We start from the raw sequence: 21,850 nt of genomic DNA, 5'->3' as shown, positions 1-21,850 counted from the left end.
AACAGATAGCTACTCCTGCAAAGTAAAAGAGAAATATCGGTGGAAATTTTGATATCGGACCGATACCGATAATCTCGAAATTATCAAATATTGTCCGATACTGATACTGCCACCGATATATCGCACATCCCTAATTCAGACAAGTTCATTCGAGTACTTTTGACTAAAAAGAGTTTTTTTTTCTTAATAAGACTTTGGTTATGTTGCATTTTTAAATGAATCTCATGGCCGTTTGACGTTCCTCTGCTTGGTGACAGAATGTTCTGCAGAGGTGAAGAATGAGAAGACAAAAGAAGGCGAGAAAGAAGCGTTTTTTAGATTGTTATGCATGGGAGCGGATGTGGAACCGTCGAGTGGGGACGTCAACTGTCACTCGAGTCGGAAGTCGGAGCGCCGTGTGACCTCCGATGAAAAGACGAGGAAAAGCCAGAGAGAAAAAGGAACCGATGTCAGTAAACATCCATCCAAAGCTTCCCTGATCCCTAAACTAGACCCCTTAAATCAATCAATCTGATTTCTATAGCACATTCCATGTAAACATAAGCGCTTTACATGCACCAAGTGCAATAAAACAGAATAAACATTAAGAGAATTAAATGAAAAACTGTCATCTACTTTTCATTAAAATCCCCAAAGAGGAAGGAAACGTTTATAAATGGAAAAAAATAGGAAAAAATGGCTTAAAAACAAGGCAATACTCTGCTTAGCAAAGAAAGACCCAGAAGGTATCTGCTGGCCTCCTTAAGAACCGCACTTATCTAAGCATCGCTCTTCTGCTGCTTCCCTCAAAACTACACAAAGACGAAAGATGCGATCCAGTCAATAGTTTGTAGCAGCTCCCGGTGACGGCTGCTCCACCGATCGTTTTTATCGTTCCAAGAAACATTTCTATACATAAAAGCACCTGTTAGCTCGTCGAGGCCTAACAAACCTCAGAACGCGTGGTTCCACACAGACCGATGCGACGCCGTCAGATTAATTAATTGTACCGTTTGTGCTGGTTTGTCGCTAGGAGGATCCCAGTGACAGCTCATTTAGGCCAGACATCAGGAGAAGCGCCAGAGTAATATTTCAGCGCTGTCATTACGTAATGACAAACCATACATCAAAGCTGGGCTTTACTGCCGGTACAGATCAGTGAAAATGTCTGATAATGGAAATGTTATTTCACCCCGACAGGCCTGAACGGAAAAAGAAAAGGCTCAGAATTTTTATAGATAAGGAAAAAAAGGTTTTTTTTACATAAAAGTGAGGACAGAAGTGGGTTAAAAACAGAAAAGACACGGCAGTTTTGTCTGGAGAGAACACAAAACCAATTCAAGAAGCTTTACTATTTATAGTGACTTATAAATCATTTTAAATAGTCATTTCTAAGGAAGGATTAATATATTTGTACAGGCTTTAAAAGTCTTTTTTCTTCTTCTCATGTAAAACTATTCAACATAGGAAATTATAGTTTGAAAATTCCAACTAACTTTGAACGGTAAAGTTTATTTGCTGTAAAATGATTCCAGCAAACTGTTAAGTACGGAAGTGGCACCAACATGGTATGGGCTACTTTTGTACAAGAACATTTGATGTTAAACTAAAACAAAAGAAGATCAAAAATTAGGTTGATTTGCAATTTTCTATGTTCAGATAAATATAGATTTTTAATTAATTTTAAGAAATTATCTTTTTAAAATGTAATTTATTAAATTAATATTATATGGAGCCCTAAATAAAAAATAAAATAAAAATTGAATTAAAAAAAGTTTTTTTCTGGTTACTAACCGGTACACAACAGATAGTAACTGAATTTGTTTCTTAAAAATTAAAGCAAAAAAAATGAATTAAAAAAAATGTCAAAAAATGTGTTTCTGTCGCCGCGTGTCGAAGGGGCTACCAGCTCCGTCTGTGGATGTCTCTCTCAGAATGAATGAGAGACAGATATGATGTCGAGGAATACGTTTTTTGACGTGCTGACTGTACCTAACCAGAACTCCACAAGCTCCAATCCTCAAACCTGTAAGCCCGCCCCGCGCGGCGATCCGCTGCACCCGCCTGTCAGACATGTGATCCTGAGTTTGGCTCGCACCTGCGCGCGCGTGTCTGTGACTTTTAAGGTTCACACACTGGCTGTGTCGGCGCGCATTCCAGTCCATGCAAACGCGATAGAAGTCCGATATTCTGCTACGCGCGTTTGAATAGAACCACCACGGAAAGCAGCCCCCCCCCCTCCCACATGCGCGCTGATGCAGCCGCCGCGTGCACGAGCACCCCACACCTCCAATGAACAGAAGACACATACAGACGTGGACAAAAGTGTTCATACCCCTCAGTTAAAGAAGGACAAACCCACAATTCTCACTGAAATCACTCAAAACTTCCAAAAGTAACAATAAATAAAACACCTGTGATGTCAATTAAAGGACACACCTGAGTTAATCATGTCACTCTGGTCAAATAGTCTTCAATCTTTTATTGAGGTACCATCATTTCTGTCCAGGCCTGTTTCATTAGTTTGTTTTTTTTAATAATTATGTTAATCAACAATTCAAAAGTGATGGCTGATTTTGATTGTTTAATTTTATTTTTTTACATTTATTTATTGTTACTTTTGTAAGTTTCAAGTGATTTCAGTGAGAATTGTGGGTTTGTCCTTCTATAACTGAAGGGTACCAACACTTTTGTCCACCACTGTAGGTCAGATTTATTTATTATGAGGAGTTCTACAAAAATCTACATAAAATGAAATCCTTCAAAGAATTTCTCGTTACCGGGGCTTCTCTAACTCTGAAGGAGGATCTGTTAATACAGACATTTGAAACTGAACAAAAATAATGAGTTTTCTCTAGTCAGTCAATATGTGGTTTCTTCAGTTGTCTGTATCTGTTGTTTGGTCATTATTATTATTTTATTTATCTATTACTAATTTATTTGTTTTTTAATTCATCTTTTAATGTACATGGTAAAAAACAAGAAAACAACAACAGAAAATTCTATATAAATTATAAATAAATACATTACACCTCTATTATGTAGTTTGAAATGTTGTAGGAATAAGTTTAAAAAAACGTTTTTTAATCCTACCCCCTAGCAATATATCTTAAATTTAATCTTCAATATAAACTATTTCAGAAACAGACATTAACTACCCTTATTTTTTTATATATATAAATCAACACGGACAAAGATCTATACATGTTGTTCATTATTTATTCATTATTTTTTGTTAAAAATAAAGATATTTGAGAGCACTAGAATGTTTTCTCAGCGATTTTCTTGTGAAAAAATCCTGATGCGGCCCTGCCTCACCTAGATTCCGCCTCCAGCGGCCCCCGGCTGATTTGAGCTTGAGACCCCTTATCTAGGGAGCACCAGTTACCGTCTAGTAAAAAAACAGTTGCACCAGTTAGTAACCAGATGTTTTTTGTTTTAACTTTAATGTCCATCTAGTGGCTCCGTAGGATCAAATGGTTATTTGTGAATAAAGTGATCCATTCTTTGGCCTTGGTTCCAGAAACTCTAAAACTGCATAAGCTAAAGAAGAAAAACAGACAACTTTACTATGCTCCATCAGTTCACATTAAAAAAACTACTAAGCAATAACTAAAGGGTTAAAATATATTGTTCAAAACATTTTATGATCATTGCCTATAAAATGAATGTGATCTCTAGAAGAGTTCAAACTGGATCCTTGCTCGTCAGAGCAGCGTATAACAGTCAGACTTTATCCATTCATCCCACAAGAGGAAACTCAGCAGAGTTTACAAGGACAGAACTGCAAAAAGAATTTCCAAATCATAAACTGAATTTCTGAACTCTTATAGTTTCTCTTTAGTACAGACTTCTCTCTGCACGGTGAATGAACTTAAACTGAAAGAAAAAAAGAAAATATAAACCCGGAGGATCAAGTATGACTGCCTCAAACCTCCAGTCTGAGATGAATCATAAAATACTGTATTTAGTAAAAGCTCAAGGTGAACAAATCCTCAGTCGGGAATGTCAAGAAATATTTTATAGCAGGAAACGATTCATTTAAAGCAGGAAGTCTACATTTCACATGTTTTATACCTGACCTGTATGTCAAAATCATTGACTGCATTTGAGAACTGGACTCCTCGGCCCTGGCATTCCAAACAGGAAGTACCTGCCGACTCCAGGAAGCTAAAATCCCTTCTATAGAGAAATAAACATCTATTACTCAGTCATTGTTTTGTCAGAATAGCCAGAATACTTTTTTAAAAAACATTTGAGTTATAAACTGACCAATCAGATGCCTCAATTTAAATAGATGGTTTCATGTTCAACTTTCGAAACAGTTGACAGATTTTATTTCAAGTGGTGTGGACTTTCAACAAGCTCACTCTTAATTGGTGAGAGTGGCTGCCATAGAAACGATGATTTAAACTGACCCACCACTGAATAGTGACATCCAACATCCAAATTGCCAAACAAATCAAGAGGACCTGGTAAACAAGACAAGATGACGGCTGAAAATCATCAAGGAAGTCCAGAACCGGAACATCCTCCCCTCCCCCGCGACACTCATTTTGGTAGAAAAACGACTAATATAACAGTTACGCCTGGTTCACATCGGACGCAGAAGCACTGTGAAGCAATGTGCGCGCGATATCTGCTTATACAGTTTACACCAGACACACATTTTTCTGTGACAGGTGCTCAGTTGTTGTTATTTAAAGGTTTTTTTTTTTTGCCATCCTCAGACACCCAAAACCGCCCATCTCTGCTCCCTAGTCGGCCCACTATATTGATCTGCGTCTCACTCTATGTTTGATTTTGTGTGTTGTGTTTGTGCATTTCTTTTCATCTCTAGAGTCTGTTTAGATACAAAATATGATCGCTTTTTTCAATTGCGGTATTTTATTGTGAAAAATGTATTATATTTTGAAACCTGACTGTATTTTCTCATGTGTCTTGGCGTAACTTTCTACCAGGATTGACGCGGATCGCTCATGCAAAGAAAAGACCAGATGCCGAAACGAGTCTGGTGTGAACTACACCATAGGTTAACATGGCCACCGAATGGAAACAGCACCCGTTCCGCACTGCTCCGCAGCGCTTCCGCCCAGTATGTAACAGGGTTTTTTTTATTTTTGCTTTTTTAGTTCATCATACATATATATATATATATATATACACACGTATACACGTATATACACAGGTATATACACATGTATACACACACATGTATATATATACACATATATATATATATATATATATATATATACACGTATACACGTATATACACATGTATACATATATATATATATATATATATATATATATACACACATACACACATTATATAAAGTGTTACAAAATTCCCCCCTTATTTGCAGGGGTTTGGATCGGAGACCTCCGCGAATATGCCCAATACGCAAACGCGAAAAAACCCGCAGTCTCCATCTCATCCCCCGCCCCCCAAAGAATGTCCGTTTCTGATCCATACTTGTCAAAACGCTTCTGACTATGCTTTGTCAAACATCTAAGGACATTGGAGTATTGCTCAACATAAAAGTGTAAAGACGCGTACTTTACATGAGGACTGTCTTTCTGTGCCTTAAAAAAGTGTGTGCTTCCTCCTTCATAAAATAAGTCGGAATTTTCCAGTTCCATCCTGAATAAACACCTGCTCTGGATGATAATTATCCTCCGCGATTATCAGTAGCTATATTTTCGAGCCACCTCTCAGTCAGCTGATGCCATTTCTCCGTGCAGGCTCTATGTGATTGCGTGCGATTGTGTGTGTGTGTGTGTGTGTAGCAGAAAGACTTTTTTACCCGCCATCTTGTTTGCAACTGGGTCCTATATTTAAAAAAAATGGCAACTGAATTGATTTAATTTTGTTGGAGAAGGAAGTAAACCATTTTCTAAGTGCGACGTCACACTTGGTCCAGTTCTCATAAGCGGTCAATGGTCAGAATCCTTGACAATTATAGAGTTATGAGTGGTCTTTTTTCCAAAAAAGTCAGAGAAGCAAAATCTCGACTTTTCAGAAGCTCTCCACTTCAAAAGGGAAATAATTTTTGCAAGACCTTTCTTCACCTTTTGAGCAAAACAACTTAAAACAAAAGAAACTCGAACCTAACTGAGACAAGCATGGGTGTTTAACTCTTTGATACCAGAAATGTTGCGATCTACAGGAATCAGCTGATTTTGATGTTGAAAAAAGCGACTTTCCATATCAGCCATGTACAAAGCTGCTTTTTCCACTAATTAATTGCGTGAATGGTTAAAGAGTTACGACAGTCGTAAGAACATTTGAGCTAGAGCTCTGGTGTTAAAGGGTTAAATCCCAGCTGATCAGACGCTAATTGGAGAAAATGCGAAAGAGAAACTACATACACTCAACACAGCAGTACAAAATATGCAACAACTCCAGCTCCAGGCCAGAAAAGGAGTGGGCGTGTCCTACCTGTGGCAAGGCGGAGCTCAGCTGGCGCTGCAGCGAGTCCCTGTCATAGATGACGTCCTGAAGATGCTGCTGGGCCAGTCCCAGGCTCTCCTGGGTCTCCCTCAGCGTATCCAGCAGGCGGTCCCGCTCATCCAGCATGTTGACCATCAGCTGCTCAAAGTGGGAGTCCGGGTCGGAGGAGCTGCTCTGCGAGCCGCGCTGGCTCAGCGCCGTGTCCTCGCTGATCGTGGGCATCACCTCGCACATCATCTTTGGACCCTCTGGAGATGAGAGGGAGCTCAGGTAAGTTTCCGAAGCCGTTAAATAGAGTGTGTCCTGTTTTTGTGCGGTTACACAGATTTTGAAAGTTTATTTCCTTTTGTTTGTCACACAAAGCACAGCAACAATTTTCCCCAGCTCACTTTATAACCACTATAAAGTTTCTTCAACCTTTGAAAAAAAGGAAAATCAATCGAAAAAGCCAGTCATTTTATATATATTAGCTTTTTGTCAAACATCTTTAATTCCAGAGTATTTTCTAGTATTTAATCTCTACAGCTCCAGCTTTGAAAAATAACAACAACCAACCACAAAGTGGTATTTTAGTTCGTGCATTTCTGAGTATTCCTCTAAAAACCTGGAGTCTGAGCACCAGCCCCTCTTAACCCACGAAAACAGACGAGCTGATGTCACAAATTGAGAACAGCCCCTTTCAGGAAGAGTCCCCTCTGCCAGAACCACCACCCGGCTGATAAAAATGTCAACATTTTCAGTGAAGCTAGTGGTCCTCAGGCGCTAGCTTCACTGCGAAGCTCGTGGCTAGCTTCGCCACTTAGCTAGCGCTCCTAAGCTGCTAGCTTCGCTGCTTAGCTAGCGGTCCTCAGCCGCTAGATTCGCTGCTCAGCTAACACAGCCATGCTACAATGGCCGGGGGTCTGGGGCTACTATAGTCAGATATACAGTATGTACATCATTCTTTTAAAAAGTCGGCTCTAGGGTGACGTCATGAAATGGGTGGCACCCACGTGCCGTGGAAGGCGGAGCCTTAGAGATCGTGGTGTCTTGCTTCCAGTAATGAAAAAAACTCACACAAAAAAATCATTTTTCATCTGTTTTGTAGTGTGATCATATATATAGAGATTATGCTAACACATAGTGTTGTCGGACAGATTTTTTTTATATGGAGGCAAATCACCATAAAGACTTAAATCCCAAATAATTTTTTAAAACTTTTAAAAATTCAAGCTGAAATATTGGTTATAAGCTAAAAAAAAATGAAAGCGTCTGAAACTTTCTAGAATTATAATATAAATTTAATCATTTTCAGCTTCAAAATTTTCTGTTTTAAGATTAAAAAACTCAAAATTTCAGTTTAAAAACTTTTAAAAACTTTTTTTTCAATTTCGGTTTTGAATCTGAAAATGAAACTTTTGGCCCTGTTCTGCTGTGTGGGGGCGGGGCTTACACAAAGGACCAATCAAAATCGATGAGGGTGGTAACTTAAGCTCTAGTGCATTTACTGACTCTGGAAACTCAGAAAATTACAGTCAGAAAATGTCTGTACCATGGTGGCAAGCGAAAGGGGTCAGAGGTGAAGGACAGCATATTGGACGTCCAAAATGCTGCTTTTTACGCACGTTTTCAAAGTAGAACGTAAATTACGCCGTTTTGTTTTTTCCCCAAGACGTGTGGCGTTTTATCGCGTACAAACTGCGTGACCAAAACACTGTTCTATCGGGTTTAAAGCGCAGTTTTGTTGTGTTACATACAGGCGTCAAAAACGTGGTTATGCTTAAATGGTTCTCCAATGTCTTGTAATAAATAACCAACAATTATATCTAATAAAAATACAATCAATCGGAACTTAGAAGAAATATTTTTGGGGGAAACATCATCTTTTAGCCTAAAAATAGACTTTCGTGTTTCACTTGACTGTAAGTTCGACTCAACAGTACATTTTTATTGGAGTCTTATAGAGGTTATATTTAAATGCAAGTAAAATTATGTCTGTTCGTTTCACAACACCCAGTTAGCTTCCAAAAATGTAGTAAAATAAAGGCGTCTTTTTTACACTTCCACCCACTTTTGTTTACAATTCTGAGAAAGTGAGTGTTTGAGCTAGGCTCAGCATCACCCCGCCATGGCTGAAGCTTGCAGAGACGTCTCGGGATGCTGGGCGTTCTGCCCCAGATTTCACGCTTGCACTGGCTAATCGGGCAGCTCGGATCATGTTGCATAATCCAGCATATCTTTGCTCTGGTGGACGCGCTTCCCTCTGGGTCTCCAACGGCAACAAGGAGTCGCTAACCAGTGGGCCCGTTTGTGGGATAAAAGCGTGTTTGCAGCCGCCGGCAGACTCGCGGGAGACACAGAAGTAAGAAATGTAAACGAGTTCGGCGAGAACATCAGGGTTAAAGTTAACATGGAGGTTCGCTCAAGTGTTTGTTAGCCGACTGCCTAAAAAAAACACTTAAAAAAATTAACAAAAACAGAAATAATTAATACATTTATAAATCTTCATAAAACATTTTTGTGAAGATTGAAACTTTGAGAATTTAACCAAAAGAAAAACGTGTAAAAATGTTTTGCCTGTTGGACAGAAGTGCATAAATTGTGTAGCGAGGAGTTTTACAGCCACCGTGGTATTTTTGGAAGCGTAAAGTCAGTTTATTTTACTGGTTCTGGTGCAATTCAGCCACAAATTCATAAAGATAACCAACAAAAACTAAATCAGAGCTAATGAAGTGACCCCTACTATATATTAAAATCATGAGGCACACTTTAAATAATCAAATTAGTTCAAGAAATTCAATGTAGCTTTAATACTAGTTGTTCTTAGTGACAATAAATTGATTTTGTATGATAAATGAAGCTGAAAATGAAGTCCAAGCTACTCTCCTTGTTGAACGATTGATCCCGCCCTTAAACAATTTGTGAAAGAGTTGAATAAAGTTTAAGTTAATTTACTTTTTTTAAATTTTTTAAATTTTACTACTTACTTTTTCCTTTACAACCACTTAAAAAAAATTCTAGAAACATTTATTTTAACCCAAGAGCCACAATGAGTAGAAGATTCACATGCAGACTCTTGGGTTGGGCTATCGGTACCGGCTGCATCGACAAAACGACTGGACCCCTGATTTCATGGAAGCAGCCACCACGTCAAAAAACGATGAGTTGGGGATATCCAAAACATCAAAAAGTGACACGGAAGTGGGCTTAACCAAACATCAATATGTGACGATGTGGGAACGAGGCTGAATTTTAAAAAAATATATATTTTTGATTATTTATCTTTGACGCCCCACGATGTCCTTCGCGATCGACATACTGATCACCCCTGATCTATAGTAGTTGTAAAAAATAAAGATGACTACGACGTGGATTTACTTCATCGAACGTTATTTTTAGAATGCAACTCCGCGATAAACGAGGGATTAGCTTCTTTTTTGACAATTAGCGCTATGAGTTAATCCTTTTACACCTGAGCGGGGTGTCTCGGCTGACCCGTAGAACTGGTGCAGACCACGGGAACCAGATTGTTTGATTAAAACAGACTGACGGGTGCCGTCTGTGGTGCTGACCCAATGGGATTTGTGTCCAGTACTCTGAACGTCAAAGTGAAGAAATTCAATGACGTCCGGGTTTACGTGTTCTTTTATCCGTACATCTTCCGTGGGATACTCATAAAACTTTTCCAACTTTTTCCACATATTTCCAATTTTCATCCTTGCAATAAGCACAACATATATGTAGAGTCCCAAAATAGAATAAATACATTAAAAAACTTCAACAAAATAAAGAGGTTTACATTTTTCTTTAACCTACGATACATGTTTCAGAAACTCCTGCATCCTTTGGTTCCCTGAGGGCGTCCTACAATCCCAGCTCTGTGCTGGCAGTCGTTGGGGTCCAATATCTCCTTCCGGCACCTTGCCAGACTCCCACCAGTTCAGCGTTCAGACACCATCCGCCTCAGTTTAGACCAGCGAGACCGCACGCTGCTCGGCCGGACCGGCCGCACATGCCAGCCTTCTAATGAGCAGACGCGTTGGCAGGAGACTCGACCAGTTGGGTGGTATTTTACGTGAAAGGAAGTTAGTTTTTATGGCTTAAAGCATGTTCGCTATAAAGATTGAGAGCACAGAACACTTTTAGATCGTTTCAGGGTTTCAGTGTTTGAGAACGGTTTGTAAAATGCATCTGAAATACTTAAATATTTTGCTTCAGACCAGAGAGCTTATTGGCGTTTGTCTTGTATCTGCAGATTTGGCTTTGATCTCGTTGGGAAAACAACTTCAATAATTTCCTGCCTGCAGGATCAATATATGAGGAGGAAGATTTCTTCTCAGTGAAACATTTACATCTACCAGACCGGTGCCGGTCCGTGGGACAGATTGGTACCTGGTACCGGGCCGTAGAGTATTAAAAAATAAATAAAACACAAGCTTTGTTTTTACCATCTTCATTTATGATCTACTTCGAAGGGAGGTTAAAAATACTGGATTCTCTCCTTTATATCCGACTCATTCTTGACACAATTTTTGCAAAATGTTCATTTTTGGTAAAAACTGTACAAAAAAAATATTAAAAATGCTTTTAAATCATCAGTCAATCTCTCATGGGCCTTTTAGAGTGGACGTTATACTTAAAAATGAAAGAAAAGCAAATTTTTTTCAGTTATAATTACTTTCTTTACTAAACAAAAGGAAAGCAATGAAATGTGTAATTTAAAACAGCTAAAGGGTGAGTACGGAGCCCCAAAAGTGACATTAAAGTTTAAAAAATAAATACTGATTACCATCTGATAACCACATTTTTTTCTTATTAAAGTATTTTTTTTCTGGTCACTATCTGTCGCTGCAGCTCGTCAACGTCACAATTACAATTTTTTTTCAAACAGCATTTTTTCGTCAGATTCACAACGATTTGATTAAAGAGATACTCAAAAATACATTTTAATCAATTTTTTCATCATCATCAGAAAAATGCGACAAGAACGTGTGAAAAAACATTTTATTTCAGACTGAGATTTTCACTTCATACCATTTGTGGATTGATGAATTATTCAAGGGGAGAAGGAAAGAGGTTTCCTCCCCGATCACTTCAACAAACCCCAAACTTCCTTTTTTTTGCATACCAGCTTCTTCGAAATTCACACTCATGAGAACTCGCAGAAATTCAGCTTTTTATAGAGTTACTGACTGAACTCTAAAATGATGAAGAGTGATGTTCACGTTTGATCCAAATAATAAAAAAAAAAAATACGATGACCAAAATTTGAATTAAATAACTGTATTTGAATTTATGAAATCTTTTATGATTTTAAATTCTCTGCAGTTATTAAACACTTTCTAACACTATTTGGAACAGCAAACAATAGTATAATATACTTTCCAAAACAGACCCAATTTTTAGATAAATTAGGACAACCATTTCCTTCAGTTGTAGAAGTTTTAAGATTAGATGGAACATCATATTTTTTTTAAGAAAATAAAACAAATTTTATTTTATTTTAAACAAACTGTGAGACCTCCAGATAAAATTTGGTCAAAATTCTTTTAGAGTTTTATGCTCAAATTCTCAAATCTTTCAGTTGCAATTCAGCCCTCACACATTGGAATTCCATCAATTAATGAGTAAATTAATTAAAGTAATTAAAAATTATTTTTTTTGTTTTTGGCTTGTAAAATAGCGCTATACTCTGTCGTGGCTTTTACACCATTTCAGCAAAGACAAATGAACATTACCCCTTTCGTTTATGTTGCAGGTAATCCAGAGAAATGGGATGGACATCTCACTGTTTAATACACTTTTAATTCCATGAAAATATTATTTTTGTAAAAGGGTGACACTTTACTTGTTAAATTACGACTTTTTGAGTGACCCATTTAAGCATTAGCTTTATTCTCGTACATTTTTTATATAACTCATAATTCTACAACTTTATTCAAGTTAAAATTTAACTTTTGGATACATTTATTTATTTATTTTCATTAATTGTAACCCAAATACTCCAACATTGCAAATTAAAAAACAAGAATTAAAAAAAAAACTAAGTGGTTTAGCAAGTAGCCTAATTGTGTTAAAGCTACATAAACAAAATTCAGTTAACAAATGTCAGATATTTAGTGAAAAGTTACATAAACTGTCTAATTTAAAGATAGATACTAGTGTAGCGTGGGTTAGTGGGCATTACATACGTTTGTTGAATCATCTTGAATCTCTGTGGCGTTAGCTTCTTAGCATATAGCACTTCCTGGTTAGCCAAAGGACCCCATCACAAACACAGGAGTCTATTTTAATGCCTGTCTAGAAGAAAAATGACTGTTTTTCTTCCTTTGACTCTAATATTTTGGTAAATTACAAACATATGTTTTATAACACTTTTGTTTGTGTTTACATGCTTTATTTTCTTGTAATTTTGTCAAGTTTTTCAAAGATTTATTGATAACCAACTCCACTCCAGTGGAGCTAAAATGTTAGCAGCTTCATCTTTACGAAGACTTTTTGTGGATTTGCTGATGATTTGCTGTTAAAATAATCAAATATATCAGTTTATCTTCTGTTCATCTGAGAGTCAACTCTTAAAAGAACTTTCTGGACTTTTTTTCGGATCCCAAGTGACCTTGGTGTGTCTGTCCACAGCTCAACGGGGTTTAACCGAGGTTTTTTAAATTCATCACATAAAGGGTGTTGTCTGGCAGAGTGTTTGATTAATGTTATCGATTTTTAATCCCGTTTCCAATATGGCTTTAAGCCTGTTTTGGTACACTATAGCAGCTGCTGGACGGCGTTATTGACTGCAGACAGAACCAATTCCACATCTGGTGCTGCAAAGGAGTCGTGTCTTTGAGATTATGAAAGTTTTTGTTTACCAGAAAGGACAACCAGAGGACAGATCCACGGCAGATCAGACTAGTATCAGGAAACACGGGTGCAAATTTAGCCACTTTCGGTTGGAGCAAACCAGCAGAATGTCTTCCAGTTAATCTTATTAATGTGAGAGCAGATAAGGAGCGGCACTAAAAAAAACAGCAGCGTGTTCTGGAGTTGAATATATGGCCACGATTGATTCACAAGCTGGGAGGCATCGAACAGAGCGTGTGAGACAGACAGAGGACTCGCCGTGACGTTCTGAGAATAAACCGTACTGCTGCATGGCTGTGGACCCGGCGGAGAGGTGAAAACATATTAAGCGCATTTACAGATTTGTTTGAACAAAATTAAATTTTTGAAAGACAAACTCCAGTGAAAATTGTGTTTTTTTAGCATGTTCTTGTTCTTTTCTTATTATGTAGCACTTACCTAAAGAACATGAAGCTCAAATTCTGCATTTCTGAGTATTTCTTTATTCAAATCATTGTGAATATGGAGCAAACAAAAAAAAATATATATATCCAATTTGTAACATAGAACAAACACTCCAAGCTGGAATCTGGCTCAAAATTATACAACTGGATAGCTCCACCATTGAAAATATTTTTGTTGCACCACAAATGTTTGGTTGAGGAGCTTTAAACTAGCAGGACAGAGTGTAAACTGCTCAGTTAAGGGTGACAGGAAGGGGGGTGGGGTTGCTCCACACCAACAACTCAAAGGCAAATTTCTAATGAACGACTGGCGATCTGCAGAAACTACAGTGGTGTGAAAAACTATTTGCCCCCATCCTGACTTTTTATTCTTTTGCATGTTTGTCACACAAAATGTTTCTGATCATCAAACACATTGTAATATTAGTCAAATATAACACAAGTAAACACAAAATGCAGTTTTTAAATTATTTTTTTTATCATTTAGGGAGAAGAAAGTCCAAACCCACATAGCCCTGTGTGAAAAAGTAATTGCCCCAGCACCTAATAACTGGTTGGGCCACCCTTAGCAGCAATAACTGCAATCAAACGTTTGCGATAACTTGCAACAAGTCTTTTACAGCGCTCTGGAGGAATCTTGGCCCACTCATCTTTGCAGAATTGTTGTAATTCAGCTTTATTTGAGGGTTTTCTAGCATGAACCGCCTTCTTAAGGTCATGCCACAGCATCTCAATGGGATTCAGGTCAGGACTTTGACTAGGCCACTCCAAAGTCTTCATTTTGCTTTTTTTCAGCCATTCAGAGGTGGATTTGCTGGTGTGTTTTGGGTCATTGTCCTGCTGCAGCACCCAAGATGGCTTTAGCTTGAGTTGATGAACAGATGGCCGGACATTCTCCTTCAGGACTTTTTGGTAGACAGTAGAATTCATGCTTCCATCTATCACAGCAAGCCTTCCAGGTCCTGAAGCAGCAAAACAACCCCAGACCATCACACTACCACCACCATATTTTACTGTTGGTATGATGTTCTTTTTATGAAATGCTGTGTTACTTTTACGCCAGATGTAACGGGACACGCACCTTCCAAAAAGTTCAACTTTTGTCTCGTCAGTCCACAAGATATTTTCCCAAAAGTCTTGGCAGTCATCGAGATGCTTTTTAGCAAAATTAAGACGAGCCTTAATGTTCTTTTTGCTTAATAGTGGTTTGCGTCTTGGAACTCTGCCATGCAGGCCGTTTTTGCCCAGTCTCTTTCTTATGGTGGAGTCGTGGACACTGACCTTAATTGAGGTAAGTGAGGCCTGCAGTTCTTTGGATGTTGCCCTGGGATCTTTTGTGACCTCTCGGATGAGTTGTCTCTGCGCTCTTGGGGTAATTTTGGGCGGCCGGCCACTCCTGGGAAGGTTCACCACTGTTCCATGTTTTCGCCATTTGTGGATAATGGCTCTCACTGTGGTTCGCTGGAGTCCCAAAGCTTTAGAAATGGCTTTATAACCTTTACCAGTTTGATAGATCTCAGTTACTTTTGTTCTCAATTCTTCCTGAATTTCTTTGTATCTTGGCATGATGTCTAGCTTTTGGTCAACTCCTCGGTGTCAGGTAGCTTCTGTTTAAATGATTTCTTGATTGAAACAGGTGTGGCAGTAATCAGGCCAGGGGGTGGCGACAGAAATTGAACTCAGGTGTGATAAACCACAGTTAAGTTATTTTTTAACAAGGGGGGTAATCACTTTTTCACACGGGGCTATGTGGGTTTAGATTTTTTTCTCCCTAAATAATGCAAACATTCATTTTAAAACTGCATTTTGTGTTTACTTGTTTTATCTTCGACTAATATTAAAATGTGTTTGATGATCAGAAACATTTTGTGTGACAAATATGCAAAAGAATAAAAAGTCAGGAAGGGGGCAAATAGTTTTTCACACCACTGTATATTCTAAAATAAATAAAATAAGACACGTTTCTTGATTTTGGCACAAAAACTGGTTTTGTATTTTTCGGAGTACAAGTCGTGTTTTTTTGCATAGTTTAACAGGGATATGTATTATACTCCGAAGCAACTTCTTTGTGATTTTATTGACCTAAATAGGCTTATATTTTCGTTATTCTCCAACTAACAACCAGTTGCCGTCTAGCGGTTATTAGTGGGGAAACAACCACTAGAGGGTGCTGTAGGTGTGTATTTCAATATTTGCTAGGGCTGGGTTAAAAAAATTAAAAAATTAAAAAATAAATAAAAAAATAGATTAACCGATTTGATATGATACATTTCTTATTTACATTTTTATTGCTGATTTTAATTTTTTCCTCCATTGGGTTAATGCGAGTCAGCAAGTCTTCAGACTAGGTCACAGAAAGATGGAAGTACCGCTGAAAGCACCACTATTTAGACAGCTTCTACAGCAAAAAGTGAAAGACTCCCTTAAAAGAATAAAAGACTATAGAACCCAGACGTGAACTATAGATGCTTCAGTAGAGATCTTCAAAATAAATAAACCTGATCTCTCAACATCATCCGTTTCCTCCATACGTTGTAAATACAGTTGATGCTTCCATGTGGCGATAAGGCTGAAAACTTGATGGTCGCTTCTTTCAAACATGACAGGAGCATCTAGTTTAAGAACACATTTGTGGACAAACACTGAATTTGACAACCCTCCAAAAATAAGAAGCGGACACAAATTTAACGTGTGACTAGCGTTCAGCGTAAACGCAGCACTATGCAGGGGTTAGCGGATTTGTTCACAAGTGTTGCACCTTTCCAGTAATACTCCAGATACACTTATACTTTTATTTTTTTTCTCTTGTGACTTATACTCGAGTGTGACTTATACTCACTCCAGTACGACTTGTAGTCCAGTGCGACTTATACTCCGGATACACTTATACTTTTTCCTCTTGCGACTTATACTCCAAATATACTTATACTTCTATTTTTTTGCTCTTGCGACTTATTCTCAACCGCGACTTATACTCCGGATATACTTATACTTTTATTTTTTGCTCTTGCGACTTATACTTGAGCGCGACTTATTCTAAATCCAAGGTGACTTATACACCGGATATACTTTTATTTTTTGTTCTTGCGACTTATTCTCGAGTGTCACTTATACTCACTTCAGTACGACTCATACTCCGGATATACTTTTTTTTTTTTTTTTTTTGCTTTCGCGAATTATACTCTAGTGGGACTTGTACACCAGTGCAACTTATACTCCAGTGCGACTTATACTCCAGATATACTTTTATTTTTTGCTCTTGTGACTTATACTCGAGTGTCACTTATACTCACTCCAGTGCGACTTATAATCAAGTGCGACTTATACTCCGGTGTGACTAATATTCCAGATATACTCATAACTTTATTTTTTTCTCTTGGAACTTAGAGCTCTAGTGCAAATATACTCCACTGCATCTTGTACTCCGGATATACTTTTTTTATTTTCTCTTGCGACCTATACTCCAGTTTGACTTATACTCCGGATATACTCATACTTTTTTTTTTTTTTTTTACTCGTGACTTATACCCCGGGGCGACTTATACTCCGAAAAATATGGTAATCAAAATCAAAAGATCCATGGTTGAAAATTGACCAAAAGATTACCAAATGGCTTTTAGATTACTGACTGTGAGATGATTGTTTAAAAATAGAGAACAGAAAACCAAGCACTCCCTAAAAGCTGAGCCGAACTGGTCATGAAAGTAAAAAGAACCTCCATTTAAATTTCTGCGCCAATCCATTAAAAAAACTCAAGCTAATTTTCTCACATGATGATGAGTGTTCAACCGTGAGATTGGTTGATGATAATGAAAACAGAACAAGCAACAGAGAGCTGATTACACGCGTTGCTTCCAGTCTGCCAGGAGAGCTGACTGGAGGAATTCATCTTTTAAACGTTGCTCATGTTTGATCTCTTGGCACACGGCAGAGGAGCTAGAGACTGTACTGGTGAGCTCAGAGGGTAAAAGGGAAACTTGCTGCATGCTGTTCTTTTCTGGTTTTTGGCATCCGCATCAGGACAACAGGTGGGGGGAGAGTGATGCAGCGTTTTTTTTTGTTTTTGTGAATGGGACTGGGCAGATTGGACAGGCACACACATAGTGCTGCGAAATCTCATTCATATGGCGCCCTACTCCACAGACTCTGACGAGGAGAAAGCCTGCCAAGAAACCAGCAAATCTTTGTAATAGATGCCATTGGAACATAGATTTAAGCAGCTCCCTGCTTCTGTTAATGGAATACATCAAATCAAATCATCACCTGAAGGGTGGTGGAGGGATTAGAGGTTAATACAACAACACATTTTCAGTTGACAACCAATATCAAGATTTTAAACACTAAACTAAGCAGTTTTCAGCTAGTTTCCCGCTCACCATAGCCAGCCTGTGGCCGCTTGGTTGTGCTAAACACACAAACAAAACAACTATTGTAAAATTGCCGTAATAATATTTGCATTATTGTCAATGTTACTACATAAAATGCAGACATGAGAATGATATCAAGAACCGATAAAAAAAAAGAAAACAGATGATGGTAAGGAGTTTCGACCCAGTTTTTTACTGTATTAGCAACACAGTCTTAGGTCCCACCAGAGATGGTTCAATATTTTTTGATTTGTATGCAACCGGCAGCAGTTGCAAATTTACTCAAAGGTTATGTTCAGAGGTGGAGACTTGGACTTGAGACTTAAACATGAGTTGCTCATAAGTCTCACATAAGGACATGTGAAAGTCATCATCAAGGACTTGAGATTTAATTTAAAAAGGACCCACTTGGACCCAAAAGGACCTACCCAACTTGAGAATCCACGTCAACGACCTGAGACTGGAATTGAAAATCCACGTCATTAACCTGAGACTTGACTTGAGAATCAACGTGAACTACCCGAGACTCGACTTGAGAATCAACGACCTGAGACTTGACTTGAGAATCAACGTCAACAACCCGAGACTCAACTTGAGAATACACGTCAGCAACCTGACCCTTGACTTGAGAATCAACGTCAACGACCTGAGACTTGACTTGAGAATCAACGTCAACGACCTGACCCTTGAATTGAGAATCAATGTCAACTACCTGAGACTCGACTTGAGAATACACGTCAGCAACCTGACCCTAGACTTGAGAATCAACGTCAACGACCTGAGACTTGACTTGAGAATCAATGTCAACTACCTGACAAACTGACTTGAGAATCAACGTCAACTACCTGAGACTCGACTTGAGAATCAACGTCAACTACCCAAGACTTGACTTGAGAATCAACGTCAACTACCCAAGACTTGACTTGAGAATCAACGTCAACTACCTGAGACTCGACTTGAGAATCAACATTAACTACCCGAGACATGACTTGAGAATCAACATCAACTACCCAAGACTTGACTTGAGAATCAACGTCAACGACCCGAGACTTGACTTGAGAATCAACGTCAGGGACTCGAGACTCAACTTGAGAATGTCAACGGCCTGAGACTTGACTTGAGTCAAAGACTAAAGACTGGACTTGAATCAACATCAACGACTTTAGACTGGACTCAAGTCAAAGTCAAAGATTGAGTTGAGGTCAAGCGGCAGTATTTCATCAGAAATTCGACTCTGATTTGGGGAGTAAGCCTGATCTCATTTCCCATTATCCCTTTGTTTACGCTCTCTCCCGCTAGCTTATAGCCCTTCACAACACCAAGCTAACCAAAATTGGCGACCAACATCAGAGCTATCCAGCTGAACAGTTTTCATCCAGATATCAGTTTGGACAAAGAGAACAAAAACGTAGATGGATCGGAATGGAGTGGAGGACGGAGTTTGTGGTTTAACTAAAAAAAAAAAAAAAAAAAAGAATCTTAATTTTCTTTATACACGTCCTTCATCATGAGAAAAATGCTACAAGAACATGGTAAAAACATCAGTATCATGGAGTGGGCCTTTCAGATTCACTTTATTCTGAAAAACATACTGGACCCAATCCCCTTTAACTTTGACTAAAAGTCATTCTGGAGAAACATCCAATAAACAAAGAACGAGTTATTATGACCAGTCACAAAGCCGAGGATACAATGAAGCATGAAAGTGACCCAGATTGATTTTTCCTGCCGTCTGTTCCTCCAGGAAGTAATCATTTTCACCTCCACACTTCCTACCCTTAAAATAATTGAAAAAATACAAATAAAAATGAAACTTCTCCATCTATCACTGATTATATGCTGACCACCTCATTGAATGATGTGACAGGTGTGAAGCTACACTTTTTAATTGTTAACACAATCAACATAATTCCAGTAGATTTTGAAGGAGAAAAGCGGTGCGAATGTGTTGTCACAGCGTGGCCGACGACTACTAAAAGAAACATCAAATGGACGTAAAAATCACTCCAACAGGTCGTTACTTCCACATATTAAGGGTATTCAAGCAGCATTGAAAAGTATCACTCCTGGACGGATCTTGGAGGTGTAAAAAAAAGTCTCGCATCAGATTTGTGTGTAAATTAGGTTTTGTGTGTGTGTTTTACAAGCAATTTGTGCGAGTAGTAAGTTTCAAAATGTTGTCATTTTAATTTGTGCATGTGTAAATTGTATTTTTTGAATTTCAATATTTTTGTACTAACGCACAAAAAAATTTGTGGAAGTTAACAATCAAAAGCTACGCACAAATCCAAAGTTACACACAAAACCAAAGCTACGCACAAAAGCAAAGTTACACACAAATCCAAAGCTACGCACAAAAGCAAAGTTACACACAAATCCAAAGCTACGCACAAAAGCAAAGTTACGCAAAAATTCAAAGTTACGCACTAATTCAAATTTACGCACAAATTCAAAGTTGCGCACAAAGCCAGTGTTGCCCACCCACAAATCCAAAGATACACACAAAACCAAAGCTACGCACAAATCCAAAGCTACGCACAAAACCAAAGCTACGCACAACTCCAAAGCTACGCACAACTCCAAAGCTACGCACAAAACCAAAGCTACGCACAAAACCAAAGCTACGCACAAAACCAAAGCTACACACAAATTCAAAGTTACGCACAAAGCCAGTGTTACGCACCCACAAATCCAAAGTTACCTACAAAACCAAAGCAACGCACAAATCCAAAGCTACGCACAAATCCAAAGTTACACACAAAACCAAAGTTACACACAAATCCAAAGTTACGCACAAATCCAAAGCTACGCACAAATCCAAAGCTACGCACAAATCCAAAGCTACGCACAAATCCAAAGTTACAAACAAATCCAAAGCTACGCACAAATCCAAAGCTACGCACATATCCAAAGCTACGCACAAATCCAAAGTTACAAACAAATTCAAAGCTACGCACAAAACCAATGTTACACACAAATCCAGTGTTACGCATCCACAAATCCAAAGGTGCACACAAAAGCAACGTTACACACAAATCTAGTGTAACGCACCCACAAATCCAGTGTTACCCACAAAAGCAAAGCTACACTCAAATCCAAGTTGCGCACAAATCTAAAGTTGGGTACACACAAATCCAAAATAAAGCTCAAATCCAGAATAACGATGTAATTCTTCATAAATTCTCATGTGTGTTATTCTATGGACTATGTTGTTCCTCCAGAGTCTTTTGTCCTCCTGCATCATTGATAAAGAAGCGCCTGCATGTAGACTTTAACACCAACAACACCCTGCAGCCGAGTCAGGCCGACCCATCAGTCGATGCAGACGGAATAAGAGCGCCGTGGTTTCGCCCGGCCTGACCGTCGGTCAGCGTGGCCTGCGACTGCTAAAAGAAACATCAAATGGACGTAAAAGCCGGCGCCACAGGTAGTCGGTAAAACCCTCCTCTGTTTTTGCTTCCTGCAGCAATAGGAGGCGGGTTCTAGTTGTGTCTGCCAAGCATGAATCAGGCAGACGAAGAGCCGTTTGGGAGGATGGACGGACGGATGGATGCGGCCTCCACGCGTGCACCTCTGGAACGGGGGTGATAATGATGTTTATAGGAGGGGCAGCTGTTAGAAGTCATGTGACTGCTCCTCTTTATGGCGTTATTAGCTGCAGCATGACAGCCCCGCCTGCACACAACCCCCCCTCTGTTGCTCTGAAATGATAATTGGGGAGAATCCTTGGCTTTTGTCTCATTATCTCAAGTGCATTACATCATGCC

General features: G+C 38.7%; 1 protein-coding gene across 12 annotated transcripts in view; it reads right to left on the bottom strand.

Moving 5' to 3' along the window:
• The window catches only part of ppfia2 (PTPRF interacting protein alpha 2), a 198,361-nt gene that overhangs the window by 175,947 nt on the left and 564 nt on the right, over window positions 1-21,850 (bottom strand). For all 12 annotated transcript variants that reach the window (XR_002920905.2, XM_036210184.1, XM_036210180.1 and 9 more), the window contains exon 2: window positions 6,425-6,684. Coding sequence is in view for 11 of the 12 variants with exons in the window: in XM_036210184.1 (XP_036066077.1) it covers window positions 6,425-6,673 (249 nt within the window). In the remaining variant the exon portion in view is untranslated. The remainder of the gene's footprint in view (window positions 1-6,424; window positions 6,685-21,850) is intronic.

The sequence above is a fragment of the Oryzias melastigma genome, linkage group LG23 (genome assembly GCF_002922805.2).
Source record: "Oryzias melastigma strain HK-1 linkage group LG23, ASM292280v2, whole genome shotgun sequence".
NCBI classification, from domain to species: domain Eukaryota; kingdom Metazoa; phylum Chordata; class Actinopteri; order Beloniformes; family Adrianichthyidae; genus Oryzias; species Oryzias melastigma.
Note: the sequence above shows the minus strand (reverse complement) of the source record. Positions and strands in the feature narration are given on the sequence as shown.